The sequence below is a fragment of the Pezoporus occidentalis genome, unplaced genomic scaffold (assembly GCF_034315485.1).
Source record: "Pezoporus occidentalis ecotype Australia unplaced genomic scaffold, CSIRO_AGI_Poc_V1 ctg294, whole genome shotgun sequence".
In the NCBI taxonomy this organism is placed as follows: domain Eukaryota; kingdom Metazoa; phylum Chordata; class Aves; order Psittaciformes; family Psittacidae; genus Pezoporus; species Pezoporus occidentalis.
Window position 1 is genome coordinate 63809 of NW_026914874.1, and position 16758 is coordinate 80566.

The 16758-nt window shown below is 42.6% G+C and overlaps 3 protein-coding genes across 8 annotated transcripts in view; 1 reads left to right on the forward strand and 2 right to left on the reverse strand.

Annotated features, from left to right (window-relative positions):
- Positions 1-16758, reverse strand: part of RHOC (ras homolog family member C) — a 421559-nt gene that overhangs the window by 21898 nt on the left and 382903 nt on the right. The gene's annotated exons all lie outside the window — the stretch shown is intronic.
- DDX20 (DEAD-box helicase 20) lies at positions 72-5770 on the forward strand. Its single transcript, XM_062626575.1, has 11 exons — positions 72-312; positions 399-493; positions 652-820; positions 1158-1272; positions 1355-1497; positions 1888-2026; positions 2439-2497; positions 3181-3263; positions 3545-3650; positions 3733-3834; positions 4468-5770. The coding sequence occupies exons 1-11, from the start codon at positions 117-119 to the stop codon at positions 5571-5573; spliced, it is 2313 nt and encodes a 770-aa protein (XP_062482559.1). The 5' UTR covers positions 72-116; the 3' UTR covers positions 5574-5770.
- The window catches only part of KCND3 (potassium voltage-gated channel subfamily D member 3), a 121438-nt gene continuing 117897 nt past the window's right edge, over positions 13218-16758 (reverse strand). For 5 of the 6 annotated variants that reach the window (XM_062626579.1, XM_062626580.1, XM_062626577.1 and 2 more), the window contains 2 exons: positions 16211-16458; positions 13218-14193 (listed from right to left, as the gene is read on the reverse strand). In XM_062626579.1, coding sequence (XP_062482563.1) covers positions 13986-14193; positions 16211-16458 — 456 coding nt within the window. In that variant the 3' untranslated portion in view covers positions 13218-13985. Of the gene's footprint in view, positions 14194-16205; positions 16459-16758 lie in introns of all 6 variants that reach the window. The other variant, XM_062626582.1, reaches the window with a different exon arrangement.

Consider the following 16758-nt stretch of genomic DNA (forward strand, 5'->3'; position numbering starts at 1 on the left):
AATCAGCGGCCGCGGCGGTAGGGACCCGGGCTGTGGGGAGTTGGCCCAGTGCGCCTGCGCGGCGCGGGAAGAGGGTGTCTTGTCTAAGGCGCCGCTCGTTGCTTACCACCGCCAAGATGGCGGCGCCCGCTGAGGCGCCGGTGGAGGTTGAGGGCCGGTTCCGAACGCGCGATGTCCTGGTGCCCGGCGGCCCCTCCGACTTCGGGTCGCTGCTGCTGTCGGAGCCGGTGCTGGCGGGGCTGGAGGCGGCTGGGTTCCACAGGCCGTCACCGGTCCAGCTGAAGGCCATCCCGCTGGGGCGCTGCGGCTTGGGTGAGCGGGAGGGCCGGGTGAGGGGCCGGGTGAGGGGCCGGGGGTACCCTGAGGCTTGCGGTGACCTCTGTGGCGGTTCTTTCCAGATCTCATCGTGCAGGCCAAGTCCGGCACGGGTAAAACTTGCGTGTTCTCCACCGTCGCCTTGGATGCAGTGCTGCTGGAGAGCAGCGCTACGCAGGTGAGCCATGGTGCCGGTGAGGGAGCGGGCTTTGCTTTGTGCACGGGAATCACTGTTTCTCTTGGGACAGCAGTGTTTGAAATCATCACAGCTCGACGCAGAGCTTTAGGCTGTGGAGCCATTCTGAAGCTTTCAGATGTACTCTTTGTCCCTTACAGATTCTCATTTTGGCTCCTACACGAGAGATTGCTGTGCAGATTCATGCTGTAATCACAACCATAGGAATAAAAATGGAAGGCTTGGAATGCCATGTCTTCATTGGAGGGACTCCCTTGAACCAGGACAAAGTCAGGCTAAAGAAGTGCCACATAGCAGTTGGCTCCCCAGGTATGGCTGAGCTTCAGTGTACTTCAGATGCCGTGTGAGAGTTTGCTGTACAGTAATTGGTGCTTTTCAGATTTAGGTTGAGGTTATTTTAGTAATAGGGGGTAGTCTCAAAGGTTTAAGTACCAGAGGCATTTAGTCCAGCTTTTTTTAGGGAGACATTATTCCATATATATATATATATATATGTATTTAGGCTTATTTAAAATTAATTGAAAAATATTGCAAAGATCAGCATTAGAACCTTTCAGCTAATATTTGTGAAGTTCCCTTTACTTATTTTTTACTTATTTTTTATTTTACTTATTACTTCTTTTTTTACTTGTTTTTTCACATGGAGGTCGAATAAAACAGCTCATAGAATTGGACTACTTGAATACAGCCAGTATCCGGCTTTTCATTCTCGATGAAGCAGACAAGCTGCTAGAAGAAGGCAGCTTTCAGGAACAAATCAAGTAAGAAAAAAGATTTCTCTCATGCATTTATCAGTAGATTAGATCCGTATCTGATAGTCATTCCTGTTTCTTTGTCTTCCAGTTGGATTTACTCTTCACTACCAGCCAATAAACAGGTGCTTGCTGTTTCAGCTACTTACCCTGAATCGTTAGCTAATGCTTTGACCAGGTACATGAGAGAGCCAACATTCGTGAGGTTGAACCCTGCTGATCCAAGTCTCATTGGTAAGTACAAGTTCATTTATAGTGATATTGTTATCAATAGGTTAAGAAGAATATACTAAAATCAAAATAGTTTCCTTTTAATGTTGTGATTCTTCAGTTTCCTTCCACAATTGAGTTGATAAGCTTATAAAGTATTTATTTCTAGTATTGATGTATTTAAAGCATCAAGGGTGGGTGTTGTTTTCTGTTTTGTTTTTATTTTTCAGTTCAAAAAATCTCATTCTGTTAAGAAAAGCCTGTCCTGTAGTTTCTTATTTGGCACATGTGTATCCTTGTTTAAATTTCAAGTCTTTGTTTTAGCTGTGGTTATGTGCATTGGCAGCAGAGTAGCACTGCACATACTCTTTGTGAAAACCCTGAACGTGATAGGTTGTTTTGCTTTGTGCTCAGGGCTGAAGCAGTATTACAAAATTGTGAATTCCCATCCACTTCCACATAAAACATTTGAGGAAAAAACCCAGCACCTACAGGAGTTGTTCAGCAAGATTCCATTTAATCAAGCCTTGGTCTTCTCAAATTTGCACAGCAGGTAATCAATTTAATATAAGATCTTTAAAAAGGCATGTTTGAAAGCAGTAGTTGTCCAGTCATAAGTAAACTTACATAGACCTTCTGTATGGTCTCAAAGCAGAATACAAATTTCAGATCTGAAATTACAATATGAAATACTGAAAATAAAGGAATGCTTTAGCATGGAAACACCTCATATATATATTGTGATGTCCTTTTGTCCCTTTTCATCTGTAGGGTGACTATTGTAGACATAAAGATGAAACTGTCAGTTTTGGGCTGTTGTCCTTGGCTGTAAAGAGTAGCCTGTTGTTAAGACATAACCACAGAGGTGGTTAGCTTTGCAGTTTTATTTACAATTAAGGTCCCTTCCAACCCAAACCATTCTATGATTTTTGTGATTTTGATTTTCATTGTGTATATTCTGCCAGGGCTCAACATTTAGCTGAAATACTGACATCCAGAGGCTTTCCTGCTGAGTGCATTTCAGGTAAGTCCATTCAAAACTTTCAGATTCTATTGAAGTTGTGCATAAATGTGACCTAAAATAGGAAAATCGGGCTTAAATCTTGGTTTACGTGGCCTCTGGTTAAATAACTAAGAATAGCATTTGAGTCTTTGTAGTTCTTTAGGACTTAATCAGTGTAAAAATTGATCTAATATTAAACTTTCTTGTTTTCAAGTTGAGTCATTTTTATGGATGTCCAGATGAGTGCGTTGACTTGCTTGTAAAGAGAAAATTTACTTACGTTTGCAGGTTGAAGAGTGTTTCCTTAAGGTGCAGATGTTGAATATAAATATGTTCCATTACTAACTTCTCTGTGAAAAGCTAATAGTTGCCATCTAATGTCTGTTAGACACCTGGAATTTTTACTTCGTGTTTTCCTTCCATGGCTTATGTTTTTAAGCAAAAAGACACGTAAAGTCAGTGTTTTTCAAGTGGGTTGAATATCTACATAATTGGTTTCTCTTTAAAAGCAATTAAAAGCATTTCTGTTATGGACTTACTTTCAAGTTTTTGTGCCTTATTTACTCATTTGGGACTGGTGTTTGAGGAAGTTTCTCTCCACCTTATTTCTTACCTCATTTACAGTTGTACAAAGCAATGTTTTCCAGAATTTGAGGGGTATGAAACTGAAGAATGTAATCTGCTTCTCATTTTTGTCTTTCTAGGCAATATGAATCAAAATCAACGACTTGATGCTATGGCTAAATTAAAGCAGTTCCACTGTAGAGTTCTCATTTCCACAGACTTGGTGAGTTGGTGCTTTATAGCATACATGAGTATTGCAGATAAAGTTATTTCAGAGAATTAGATTTGAAGACATAAGAAAAAATGATCCCTAGTTTTCATGGTCCAATGAAATATGCTTATTTTATGTGTAATACTGTAAACTGGCTGGAAAATTGTAGGTGCTTTATTAACAACTGAAACTTACTACACGAGCAGTTACTCCTGGATGCGTTGTACTTAAATAAAGGTCATTATGTTCAGCATATTCAATTCTCCATTCCCTTCTTTCCTCATTTTCTCAAGACATCTCGTGGGATTGATGCTGAGAAGGTGAATTTGGTTGTCAACCTGGATGTGCCTCTGGACTGGGAAACGTACATGCATCGTATTGGCAGAGCTGGGCGTTTTGGTAAGAACACTCACGGGTTTCTTGAGCTTGCACTACAGCTTCATAGGCTCTGGATAGGTAACTACACTCTGTTGTATCACAGGAACTTTAGGTTTATCTGTAACATACTGCTGCCGTGGAGAGGAAGAGAACATGATGATGAAAATTGCTCAAAAGTGTAATCTTCAGCTTCTTCCTCTACCGGGTATGTTCTGTCCTATGAATGCAGCTTTCTGTTGGTTGTTTTCTGCTTCTCGGCTTCAGGCAAGTCCGCATTAATTTTAGCAGAGGTTTTTCATTCTGTGTGCTTGACTCCTTGTGTAACTGCCGCAGTTGGGTGAAGGATTAGGAAATGAACTTGGTGCATGTCTGTGGATAGGGCGAGGAGCTCTCATCCAGCTGCTGCTTAAGCAGCTACCTAACTACTTGGATTTCCAGAAATCTAGTATTAAGCCTTTCTCAGGCTGTAGGAGACCATAGGAGAAGGAAGGAATGATTGAAACAGCAGCAGATTTGCTACCCTTGCTTTGCCAGAAGCTGTTCAGCTGGAAATGAAGCGTTTGCTGCCTTGCCTTCTAATTTTTTATCTGCTTAAGTAGGATATAAAAAGCGGGTGACAAGTAATGCAGTGCTGTTTGTCTTGATCAACTTCTTGATGCCTTCAATGAAGAAAAGTTCTGGCTATTTGAGCTTTTTCAGGGATGGAAGGGGTCAGTTTCTAGCTCTAACTTAATGTGTCTTAACATCTGCTGTTTTGTGTTGCTTTACTGTGATGCGCATCTGAGTTCTGGAGGGAAGGATGCCTTAACTGAGTGCCTGCTTGCTCTCTTTTGAGCAGAGCCCATACCTCCTGGGATGATGGATCAGTTTGAAGATGGGGAGGTAGAAGTCAAACCTGTTATACATACAGATGCTTCAGTGAATTCTGACACTGTGTGTCTTAAACCAGAGAAGCCAGCACGGCAGCCTGTCCAAAATAGCTTTTCAGAGGTGCGCCAGCCTTTCTCTAACCTTCCAGGTGATAATTCTTCTGTAGAAAGGCCAAAAAAGGCTCCAAAGCAGAAGCAGGTAAAGTGCACAAATTCTGCAAATACAGACAAAGGTGGCAGGAGAAAACCCCAGACTTCGAGTCGTGGCACAGAACAGAGGAATCAAGTCAAAACCGTCTCCAGAACGGATGGACAATATAATGCTCAGGCTGCAGATGAGGAGGCCTTAAAAAAAAATCTTCCCAGAATTCCATGCTTGTCTTCTTTCAAAAACACACCCAACCATCCCTGGAGCTTCTCAGAGTTTGTTGAAGACTATGAATATTTCATCAAAGAAGGGTTGGATAGAGAGGTAGAAATTTTAAGGAGCTACTCGGGCCCAGGAGAACAATGTGAGCTCCCCAAAAATGGTGATGTAGAATGGAAAGAGGTGGGACCTTATCCAGAAGTGGTAGCAAATGGTAGTGTGTCTGGTGACAGTGATGATTCTTGCAGTTCCACAGCTTCTTCCAGTAGTAGGGAAGACAACTCTGGCTTTGAAGATTTTTCAGATACACGGGAGAAAGGTGTGAATGCTGTTCCCCCAGTGCGTCGGGGTCGTGCAGGTTTCTGCCCTACACCAGAGAGGCCTCAGAAGCTGTCACAAGTCCCAAAGCAAAATCAAGTGAAAAAGAAAGTTCTGAAACAAAATGTTAAACAAAAGCAAAGCCATGATCATCACTTCCCTAGTCCTGGCATGAGAACAACTGAAGATGACTTTTCCTGCAGCTCTTGGGATGATGGTGTTCCTGTTGAGGATTGGGATTACAAAAGATACTGGAAATCTTATTACCAGGCATGGCAAAACTACTATGCTGCAGTGTCTCAGTACACAGAAAGTTACAGACAGTTCAGGTGGATGAGTGCCTATCATGCCAACGCAGTCTATTTTCAGGAGCTGCTGAAAAGCGATTGATGTGTTCACGCTGCCATTGGGGTGGCTGGTTGGTACAATGAGGGGACGCTATCTGTGGAAACAACTGCTGGTCTAAGAGTACATTGACAAATGGATGTGGTTTAAATTTGAAGAAACCTTGTCTTTTGTCTGGGTAAATGTCTTACATGCATTCCAGTGCTGGTGTTATGAGGTTTTTAATAAAAGGAAATGAAAGAGCTGGATGTTCAGTTGCAATCTTAACAATGCAAAGTAAACCAAGGAAGAGAAAATGCCGCCACTTACACCTAAGAAACTTCAGTAAGGAGAAAATACAAACCAGCGCCAGTTTTATTTGCTTGACTTGTTTTCCATGTGACTTTTAAGGTGAAGATGAATTCATGGTAAAGGCTACATGGTGTGTTTATAGCTGGAGATAAATTCAGTTTCCATAGTTCTCTTATTAAACACCAGGGACTGATTCTGTAGCACTTAGGAGGCAGAGTGAAACCTTCATGTGAATGTCTGTATTGCTAATTTCAGTCTGGTTAATTAACACTGTGTAAATAACATTTGTGTAGGTGGCTGTATGGTACACAGTGCAGTAGAGGATGGTTTAATTATGTAGAAAACGTGCAGCAGTCATAATTGGTCTGTCCCTGTGGGTGCAGCAGTATCAGACTTGCCACACTTACAGGAAAAGCTTTAATTAGAAATGAAATTACCTGTCAGGACTAAAAGTAATTGGCATTTTCTGTGGCTTGCACTGCTCTGTATGTAGGTGTCCCAAAGCAGGATGAGGAGAGTGCTGCTTGCTTCTGGGTATTGAGCCTCAGTTAACTCTATGCTGATTTTGAAACTTCATCTTCTGGCTTTAGTATGTTTGGGATCAGAGAGGTGGATTTCTTCTAGTTTCTTTGATTTCTCAAAGTTTAGCAAAGCAGATACAGTTTGTGGGTTTTTTTTTTTTGGTGGAAGGCTGGAATTTTCTTAGTAAAAGCTTCCTACCTACCATGAACTGTACTTCCACTGAGACTTGATGCTTTAATTTGGTGAAATGGGTGTCTTCAGGAATGCTTGGTTGCTCACCTTCAACAACTTGAAATTCATTTTGAGGAACAGAGTATGTTTTCACTCAGCTTGCATAAATCACTCACTGCCTGAGATTTCGTAATGTGCCTGCATAATTCCCTCTGCAAATCCCGTGGTGTCCCTGGCAGCACTTCCACCCTTCTTGTGGAGTGGTGGGTCTAAGCTTTATACCACGCAATTCAGGCTCCCTTCACTGCACAGGAGAACTGTAAGATTGATCTAGCTCAGGAGTGGCACAGAAATGCAGCCCAAGCCTGGCGAGCAGGGGGCTGCGGGTGCTGTGTTGTGTTCTGCAGCGGGGTGATGCTGGCCCCTCGTGGGTGTCAGCCTTTACTGCAAGAGAGGAAAGTGTCCTATCACCTCATCTGTTCAGCTCTAATTCTGTGGGTGTTAGAGGCCACCTAGTAGGAAATGTGAATTTCATCTTAATGAATTTTGAAAATTTGAATTATTACCTCCTAAGGGGCAGTTTCTGTTTTGTGGTTGGAACAAGCTGGCCCTGTCTGCAGCACAGGGTGCAAGACTTTGGCCTAAACTGAATTGCCAAGATGAGATTGCCCCTTTAAAAGAAAGGCATAAGATGTGCTTTTTGAACATAGTATCTTGTTAGAAATATGGTTCCTTCTGCAGTGTTTTCTCCCGCCTTCCTCCTGCGTCACAAACCGCCCCAGGGAGGATGCTCACCTAGGTTTTGCCTGCACAGTTTGAGAAGGCCATGAGGTAGGATTTTGCTTCCAAGATGAATTTTGCTGTAGCTCTTGATATTCAGAAGGAGGACACTAGGAGGTGCGCTTAGGTATCTGCATTATTGCTCTCCTGTAACATCTCTGACATCCTGCTGGTTTTATTCATGGTTGCTTAAGTAGGAGTTATTACTGTTTAAATGCAACTCGAGTGGCTTTGGCCAAAACCCAGAGTTCTCCAAAAGAACCTCCCAGAATTTTTTTTGATAAGAAATCTACAGCAGCATCTTGGTATTTGTGGCACATACTCTGTTTAATCCAGATCGGATACATCACGTACAGCAGTGGCACAAGACTCAATACTGTAAATGATATACAAGTTTCAACATATGCACTACAATTCCAAAAGAAGACAACAGGAAACTTGGTTCTTCTAGAAAGTTGTTCTCAAATGAAGCTACCTGCAGTTGTATACAGTACATTTTGTATCTGTCCTCTGATGTTTGTAAGCAAAGCCCATTTATAGTACGAAAATAGAAAATAATACGGTTGAGAGCTTCTCCTAACATAAAACTTCTAAAGAAAACGCCATTGCATTGGAATGCCTCACTGATTTATCAAAAATAGACCATCACACATGTTTTGTAAGATACTTCATTGGTCCGAGGAGCCAGAGGGAGCTCCCACTCATAGTTGCAACAGAACAGAGAAGAGCATTTGGTGTGGTTGGTAACTTCTCACCCAGACAGCTGTGTGACTTCTGTGACTAGCACTAGTTTAAATCAGAATGAAAAGAAACACATGCACACGTATACACACAAAGTAACAGACTACTGACTGAGAGGGAAACTCGAGAAGGAATTTTCACAAGCTCTTTGTCACCTGGTCTTTCGACTGTTCCACCTGAAGTTTTTCTGGCACAGTTTTGCATTCTGAACATGAGTAGCAGTACTTTTCTGGTGTGCTTTCCCCAGTATTCTCTGGTGTTTTGTAGGTGTTCATGAATTGAGCTTCACTTACTGAAGGAGGAGGTATTAAATTCTCTACAGCTTGGGTAATTGGCAGAGAGGTGAAATGACTTCTTCGAGGTCACTTAGTGATTCATCAAGACAGGAGTAGAACACAGGTTGCTAGAACACAGATGCTGACTCCTAGCTCTAATCAGCATGCACACTGCCTTCTGTTGGCTTTTAAAGTTTTAGAAAGACTAAACCTTTATGAAGATTGTTTCTGGCATCATTAAATGTGAAGCCTAAAAACTTGAGCTCTGAAATCATGTATCTAGTGCAGTTGCTCAAAGTGTTGGAGAAAAATAAGTGTTCTCTTTTTTTACTCAACTAAGATACATTTGGTAAATTATATGGAAAAGGTATATTAATCATCTATACCATTTACTTTAGAAGCAAAATAAAATCTTCAGTTCAAAGCTGCTGGTATTCACAAGCCATCCATGAATGCTGACTTTGTAACTCTGCCATAGACAAAATATTACAGGATCCAAGGGATGGTGCAACCCATAAATGAAATGTGATTTTTAATTCACTGAATTTGCTGTATAATACATGTAAGGTACCACATATTTACAACCTCTTTACTTAAAAAAGCAAACTATTTGAAGAAACATTGCTTGCTTTAGCTGGGATTAATCTGATTTTCATGCACACACCTGAAGCTGTCTAAACTAGAATGAGAAATGCTGGTTTGCAGTTTGTATTTTTGACTATTTCAGGTTAAACAAGCAGCATAGATTCAAATTTGGTATTTCTTGGCCAGCTGTAAAGAAAGATGTATTTTGAATTCCCTGTTAGCTTTATTCCATGCTAAAGCTGTGTTTGTTACTTGGTTCACCTTTCCCCAGTTCACTTCTAACAATGATAATTATTTGACAGACAAAAGTAGTCCCCAGGATAAGAATTCTTCTGTTGGTAGGCAGCTAATTTACAATGTGCTGAGGATGTACAATGGGAGCAAGAGAGGAAAAACAAGGAAGGAATTATGACTGAACAGCAGGGGAAAAATCCTTGGCATTAAGATCTATCAGCCTGGAATAAGTTCTCCAGGGAAGCAGTCAGAGTCCTTTCCTTGGAGAGTTTTAAATCTAATCTAGAGAAAGTAACACAATCTATTGCAGTGAAGGATCTTGTGCAGGCAGAGGAGGGATTGCTTTTCTGAATTCTTTTTGCGGCCTCATCTTTGTGGGTGTCCTTAAGATCTTTTAAGGAAAATGATAATAAAAGGTGGGTTTCAGAAGGACTAGGTTGAAGTCAAAGCCTGGATGTAGAAGCTATTTCTCATCATTCTTTGCCAATTGGGTGTGATTCCTTCTATTAGCAGCCTATTGCCAGGTGTAGAGAGAGTAAATCTACTACTAGAATATGCTGAAAATCTGTGAAAATAGGTTTGCTTCAGAAAACGTTTTGGAAAGGGAACAAAATGTCTTGCTCCTGTGATATTTTTAATACTGCTTTATGAAAGACTGAAAAAATAATCCCCTTCCGCATGCTTTTTGTACAAACAATCTGGTTTTATTTATTCTTGATGAACTTCTCTAAAACTATAAAAAGTGGTAAGGAATTAGAGGGAGAGGGAAGGCTTTTGAAAGGAACTGCCAATGTACTAGAGACACTCTGTTGAGCAGTCTTGCTGATCAGGCTGTTTTATACCACCTGCCTTTCAGAAAGGTGTCAGGATTAGAATCTACCTAAGTTGCTGGATGCTTTTCCACCAGTTGGAGAAGCCCCCTTCCTTCCATGTGCATCAGGACTGAGCAGGATTGCAGGGATACGTGCTGGTTTGGATATAGTGTCATTGCGTGCGTGTGGCCCTGGGGAAGGGCAAAGGGGTGCTGGTCAGGTAGGGCAGCACTTGGCAGTCGTGGAGAGAACAGCCCGAATCCTTCAGTTAAAGTTTTGGCCAAGGAATTTTCAGGAGTGACTTATTTCAGGAATCATAGAATCAATTAGGTTGGAAAAGACCTTTAAGATCATTAAGTCCAACTGTTCCCCAGCACTGCCAAGGCCACTGCTAACCCGTGTCACTAAGGGCCTTGTCTACATGGTTTGGGAACACTTCCAGGGATGCTGACTCCACCACTGCCCTGGGCAGCCTGTTCCAGTGCCTGAGCACCTTTTGGGGAAGGAATTGTTCCTAATATCGAATCTAAACCTCCCCTGGTGCAGCTTGAGGCCATTTCCTCTTGTCCTCTTGCTTGTTATTTAGGAGAAGAGACCGATTACCTCACTACAACATCCTTTGGGGTGGTTGCTAAATTAGTTTTTAAGTTGCAAAGATGGTTTATAAGTTGCTGTTTCACTATTATAAAGTGCACTTCAGTAAAGCTAATTGCCTCCTGTCATTGTGGGAATAAGAGGCTGTAGTGCAGCTCCCATGCTCTTCCATTCTTCCCTGCATTGTTTGAAGGATGCTGTGTTATGCCCTATCAACCACTGATCCAGTGGCGAGAGATTCTTGTCTTTGCTGTTTCCATGAATGCACAGTGCTCTCATAATGAGGATGTAGCTGTGTTGGGCGATGCAGGGAGGTTTTGTACTAGCATATTTTCAAGAGCTTTCAGAAGCATTACTCAGTCTACTTCAAATCAGTGTATAAAGGGAGCTAATGCCTTCATTAAAAATATTTTTAGCCCTGTTCCTCTAAGCTCAGACTGCCTTAATTTTGTCTGTCTTTATCTTCTGAAGGTCTGTGCTGAGGTACTGATGGCATGGGGCAGCACCTGCTAAATTAATGGTAGAAGAGGCAAGCCATATATTTTTGAGCAAGGATAACAATGATTCCTCTTCTGTGGAAGAGAACAAAGGCCATGGCTGCCTTGACAACCTGAGCCCAAGCAGCCAGGGACTGTCTTTCCTCCTTATTTATTTATTTTTTTTTATCTTCCTCTTAAAAATGTTTTTTTTTCTCTTCTTTCCAAAAAGCATCTGGATTGATGGCAATTAAACACACCAATAGTGCTCCAGGCAAGGGCTGCTGTGATTGCTATTTACAGACAAATGGGTGCAGGGAGATGAAGTGGTTTGTTTACCACTCCACAGTAAATCAGGAATAAGAAAGGCAGCACTGAGAGTCCATGGTGAGTCCCTGGCTCTTTGTAATCATGTACTCCTGCACACTGGAAGGAGCACTGCGCCCAGTCAGCATGGTCACATTTAACCCTCATTCTGTGCCAGTGTTGATGAGGTTGCAAGGTGGTGAGTGGTGGAGAGCAAGGGCTCTGAGCTACAAGAATGAGGGTGTTCAGATGGGGAGGAGGTGATGACAAATAATGAAATTAAAACAAAGAATAAATTAAAACATCAAGAAAAACTCAATCGTGGTAAGATTAACTGCAGTATAACCTCCTACAGGAAGCAGCAAAGGCCGAGCGTTTTAATCATTTAAAACAGGACTAAACGTAGTTTTGGATAACATATTACAGCACTGGAATAAATGACTATAAGCTGGTGCAGCTACTGAAGGCTTAGCCATAGCCCTAATATTCCTAGGATGTGGTAGGTTTCCAAGGAGGCTATTGAGTTAATGCATCAGCCATCCGAGTCTGTTCTCTAGACTAGGTTAGGAGTGCTAATAAAGCACATTGCTAGCTTGCATGTTTAAGTCAGCATGTAGGTCTATTTATCTATCTATACATGTATGTTCCTATTTATTTATATGTGTATGCATGTATATGTGTATATAAATATTACATCAGGATAGATTATGACAGATGTTAAAAAAAAGCCATCCCTTTGCTGAATCAGCCTAAAACATGCTTCATGTAGTTCTTTTAACTCCAGTGTTGGTAAAATCACTGTTCAGAAACAGGACACTTAAAATATTCAGTTATTATCTACAAGCTGTTGGGTGCATCACTATTCCTGGGTGGGATGTAGGGCCCTGAAGAGGCGTTTGTGCATGACCACAGTAATTAGCCAAAGTGTATGGGAGATGGAAAGCTGGGTGATGGTGTTCCTCACTCTGCCCTTCGTGGGTCCTACCTGGTATGAAAAGGGGACTTGAGAAAGGCAGAATGGAAGGAAAATGTTACTCAATGGGGGGGAAAACCAGTTGTGTTTCAGAACTGTTTCCTTACAATATATCATTCCTAGAAAGATCTCAGAAAGAGGTGTGGGGACTGACCACAGCTTAGTGAGAAGTGTCAGCTCCTTGGCAGTACCACACGGTGTTGCTGCAGGTTTTGGTTCACTGGAAGTGTGTGACTTTTCCCAAACTAAGTGTAGAACTGCAAAAAGAAATTGCTGTCTGTACCACACTCGATCAAGTGTTTTCCAAACTCCAGTAATGCTCCCCCTTCTCAAGTGGATGCATGCTGTAGATCTTATGCTGGGACTGGAGAAATAAAACCGCAAACCTAGTCTACCCCCAAAATCAATGCAACCCAGAAAGCCATTGGAGACAGCTGGAGTCCTAAGACTGTGAAAAAGCCAAATACCTCTCTGTCCATGCAAGATATTTGGCCCTGGGGTTAATTATTATCAAGTATAGATCCAGAAATTATTTGGCTACTATTTACAATAGGTTGTATATCCAGTGCTAGCAAAGAAATTGATCTAGAGAAACCAAAAATGAAACCCCATGGGCATACATTACAAGAAACCTCTGTCAGCCTGATGAAGGCGTGATGCAGTTGAGCTCGGTGCTTTCTCATTCTTTGCCATTTGTGTGTCCAGGATTAAAAAAGAATCCTACCTTGGATTTTATTGTTTTCCTGTTTAAAAATACAGAACTGGTAATCTAGTCACACTCTTACAAGTAAGTGATAACAAAATCAGAAAGCAGATCCCCCTGTGGGACTAAAACTCTACTAAAGCTTGTCTTTTTTTGTTTTCTTGTTGTTTTTTTTTCTTTTTGTTGCACAAATATGTTTTCACAGACAATAATTAGCAGACAAACACACTGTTTGCAATTGCACTGTATTGACTTAAAAGGCGGATACAAAATTGGCTAAATAAAGAATGCCATCCAGGGTGGAGTAGGTGTGTGTGTGTGTGCCCGTGGGTGTGCTGACACGTGCTTGGGTTTTCCTACTGTGCAGCCAATCATGGGCACATGCTCTGCTCTGGGTAACTCAGGGGTTGTGCTGCACACTCGCACGCACACACACACGGGAATGGAATAGGTTTCTGTGCCAGGTGGCTTCTTTGTCTATAGCTTTTCCTATAAAAGAAAAAAAAACCAAAATGTGAAATTTTGGTTGGTTTAAAGGTTCTGCTCCATGAAGAAAAAAAAAAAATTCACAAAATCCATTGTTTTTCACCTTTTCAGTCATTTCCTCATGAATAAATATTATCCATTAAAAACCTTTAAAAAGGTGCTGCGATACACAGTGTTATATTCCCATTCTCTTTATTGACTCTCTTGTTGCCATGATGATTTTTTTCCCTCCAGTCTCTGCAGGTGATTTTTGCCCTGTACCATGGCACAACCCGCTCTCAGTGCAGGTTTTTCCTTTAACCAGCCTCTTCCTCCCTTTCCTAATCCTTCCTCAGTCCACAGCATGACACGAGTCTGGAGAAAGCTGCCTCGTTAGGTCTCCATTGCTAATTCGATGACAAAATGTCAGGTTGGTCCATCCAGGCACAATTTGCAGCAAGAAAGGAACATGGAGGTGTGGAGGGAGAGGGGCACTGGTCTTCCAGCCTCCTTCTGTGCATGAGACGTCTTACAAGGCAGAGACCTTGACTATGTTGCTTGTGGTGGTGGTGGTGGGAATGTTCGTGGCGTGGCCAGGACTGCTGGGTGGAGGTCTGCTCTCACCTTCTGGCGTGAGTGCCGGTGGCGTGGGGATGCTGATGATGGCTGTTGTTATCTGGGCAGTTTTGCAGTTCGGTCTCAGCCCATCATCTGATTTCATGTTGAGACTGGAACGACTAGAAAACAAATTTAGTGTTTGGCTTTTGTACTTTCTGGAACCAGACAGCAGAGAGGATGCGAATGGGACTTGTTCTTAATGAGCATCTTATTCCTCTGAACTAAGGGTACTGAAATATTCAGAAGGCTCCACTTAAATGTTCCCCCCAGTCCCTTCAAGGCATCATTTATTTCTACCCAGATTACACTAAGCTGCTTTAGTATTCCCCAAAGTTAGGGTACAGCTTTTCACAGGGTAAATCGTTCTATGTTTCTGTTTCATTCTTGCGTAATTCTAGTTTACTTAAGAGGGCATCTAAATGTACTGTCCTGTGCACTGCATCTTGTGAGAGCACAGGTAGCTCTTTCTGAGAAAGAGGTGTTGTCTTTCTTGCATTTCAAATGCCTCTTTCAAATTCACTCTCCCTTGATCTTCTCTATTTTTTTCCATCTCTCTGCAGTAGTTTCAGTGATCTGGCAGCTGGGAGCATTCTTATTAGATCTCCATCAATTGCATCCTATAATTAATTACAGAGGGGAAAATGATAGGTTGGTTTCTGTGCATCTGCACAGCTACAGGAGTCTGCTATTACCAGCCCAACATGTTCATTTTAAACACAAGGCCTGTCCTTTTAAAATGTGAAGCTCCCAGTTGGGAAGCTGTTGCTGTTGTTATCTCAGAGTGACTCACCGAGAGGATGTTTCTGGATCGCCCAAGCATCCCAAGAGCACTGCAGAACCCATTCTGCTCCCCGGTTGCCTCAGTCACAAGCTGAGAGTGGGGCAGTCTTAGGGACTGGGTGGTTCTGCCAGTGGTAACCAGTACACCCAGTAAGTTGCATTCCACATGAAAAACAGTTCAAAAGCTTTTCTTCCTCTTGCCATTCTTACAGTTTGGTAAGCAAGTGAAATAATGATCAGCATTGACATGTAAAATATCACTGACATCTGACCCACTGAAATCACAGAATCCCAAACTGGTCTGTGGTAGACGGGACCTTAAAGCTCATCCAGTTCCAACCCCCTGCTGTGGGCAGGGACACCTTCCACTAGAGCAGGTTGCTCAAAGGCAGAATAGTTGACATTCCCCCGAATCACAAGTGCTGGTTTAAGCCATTGTCATCTTGAAACTGCAGTAGCTAGAGACTTGTTTTGTGTGTATTCATTCATAGTTCTTTCTCTGAAACTCCATTCTGACTTCAGCCTGGCACAAAGTAATCGCTTGCTGCCCTAAAGGCAGCTTCATTTCAGTTTCTAGAGCCCTTTGATAGGACTGGGGAGGAGAAGAATGGGAAGCTCAAAGCCAGTCTGCTGTACAAAAAGCTTAATGGGCTGAGGGGGATTTAGAAAGTAATTTAATATGTACAAGGAAGGTATGGTGAAGAAATGATATATATATTTTTTTTTCATCAAGCTATGTATAAAATGAAAATTTCAGGCTTTTCTATTAAGAGCTACTTCACCTGTGTTGCTAATGGCTTTTTAGGTGAGAGCTACTAAGACACCATTGTGAAATTCCTCCTTATTTGTTTCCCAGTGATGCTTGATGCTTACAGTTGTGACTCAGACTTTAGGGCAGTGAAAGTCAGTGGTGTGACCCTGGTGTGGACCATGTCCGTGTGTACAGCTCTCTAGCAGCCTTTGCTGACACACACTCATTAGCCAGTTGTCTCTGCTCCAGGGCTATTTGGGAGGTGGGCTGGTCCTGCACCAGCTTTGGTGGGTGGCTCACAGCTGGGAGCTGCTGGCTCCTGCATGCATGATTAGCCCTTCCAAGGCAGGGTCAGCTGGAATTCACTTTTCTGTGTCCAGTCTGGCCAGAGAAGTGCTGCACTAGAGTCTAGCTTTGACCTGGCTCTTTCCAGGAACAGTTAGGAGCCACTTTTTTTGGGTTGTCATGAGAGAGAGAAGTAAAGATGCTCCCAGCACTGGCCCCTTCTCCCTGGCTGGAGAAGAGGCCTGCAAGAACGTCCAGTTGGATAATGTGTTTCAGAGGTTTGCATGCAGTAGTTAGCAGCAAGAGCCTACTTACTGTACCTTGTTGTAAGGGAGGGCTGCTCGCTGCACTGGATGTGGATGGTGCTGAGCTCCTGCATGCTCCGCAGGCGGGTGGCCGGCACACTGGAGTTGGGAAGGTGAGTGGTCTTCTTGTTACGGCGAGAGCAGCAGGAGGTGGTCAGGCCGTGGTGACTTGACAAGGAGGGGCTCCGAGAGGAAGGATAGTTCTGCATTGAGCTCTCCATGCAGTTCTGCTCGAACAGCTGCTCGTCTATGAACTCGTGGTTCTGGCGGGGGAAGAAACAGTGCCATTAATCTCTGTGACACAGCAGCTTGTTTTCAACAGCACCTTTCGCTATGCGTCAGCCCCTTGGCTGTGGGAGATGTTCTCTGCCTCTCTGCCTGAAAATATTTGCACTAGGCAGATCTTAAAAGAGAAATGACTCTGCTCTTTCACTCAGTGAAGCGAGAGAAGAGTTTGCTCTCCTGCATCTGTAGGGGAATAAAAGAAGCTGTGGCTACGACAGAGGCATGATAGTCTTGTCAGTGCTGCCTTGCTTATGTAGTGTGAGATAGCTTATACATTG

Coding starts and splice junctions, on each gene's coding strand:
- DDX20 (XM_062626575.1), top strand. CDS start 117: ATGGCGGCGCCCGCTGAGGCGCCGGTGGAGGTTGAGGGCCGGTTCCGA. Junction 313..398: donor GCTGGGGCGCTGCGGCTTGG/GTGAGCGGGAGG, acceptor GGTTCTTTCCAG/ATCTCATCGTGCAGGCCAAG. Junction 494..651: donor TGGAGAGCAGCGCTACGCAG/GTGAGCCATGGT, acceptor TGTCCCTTACAG/ATTCTCATTTTGGCTCCTAC.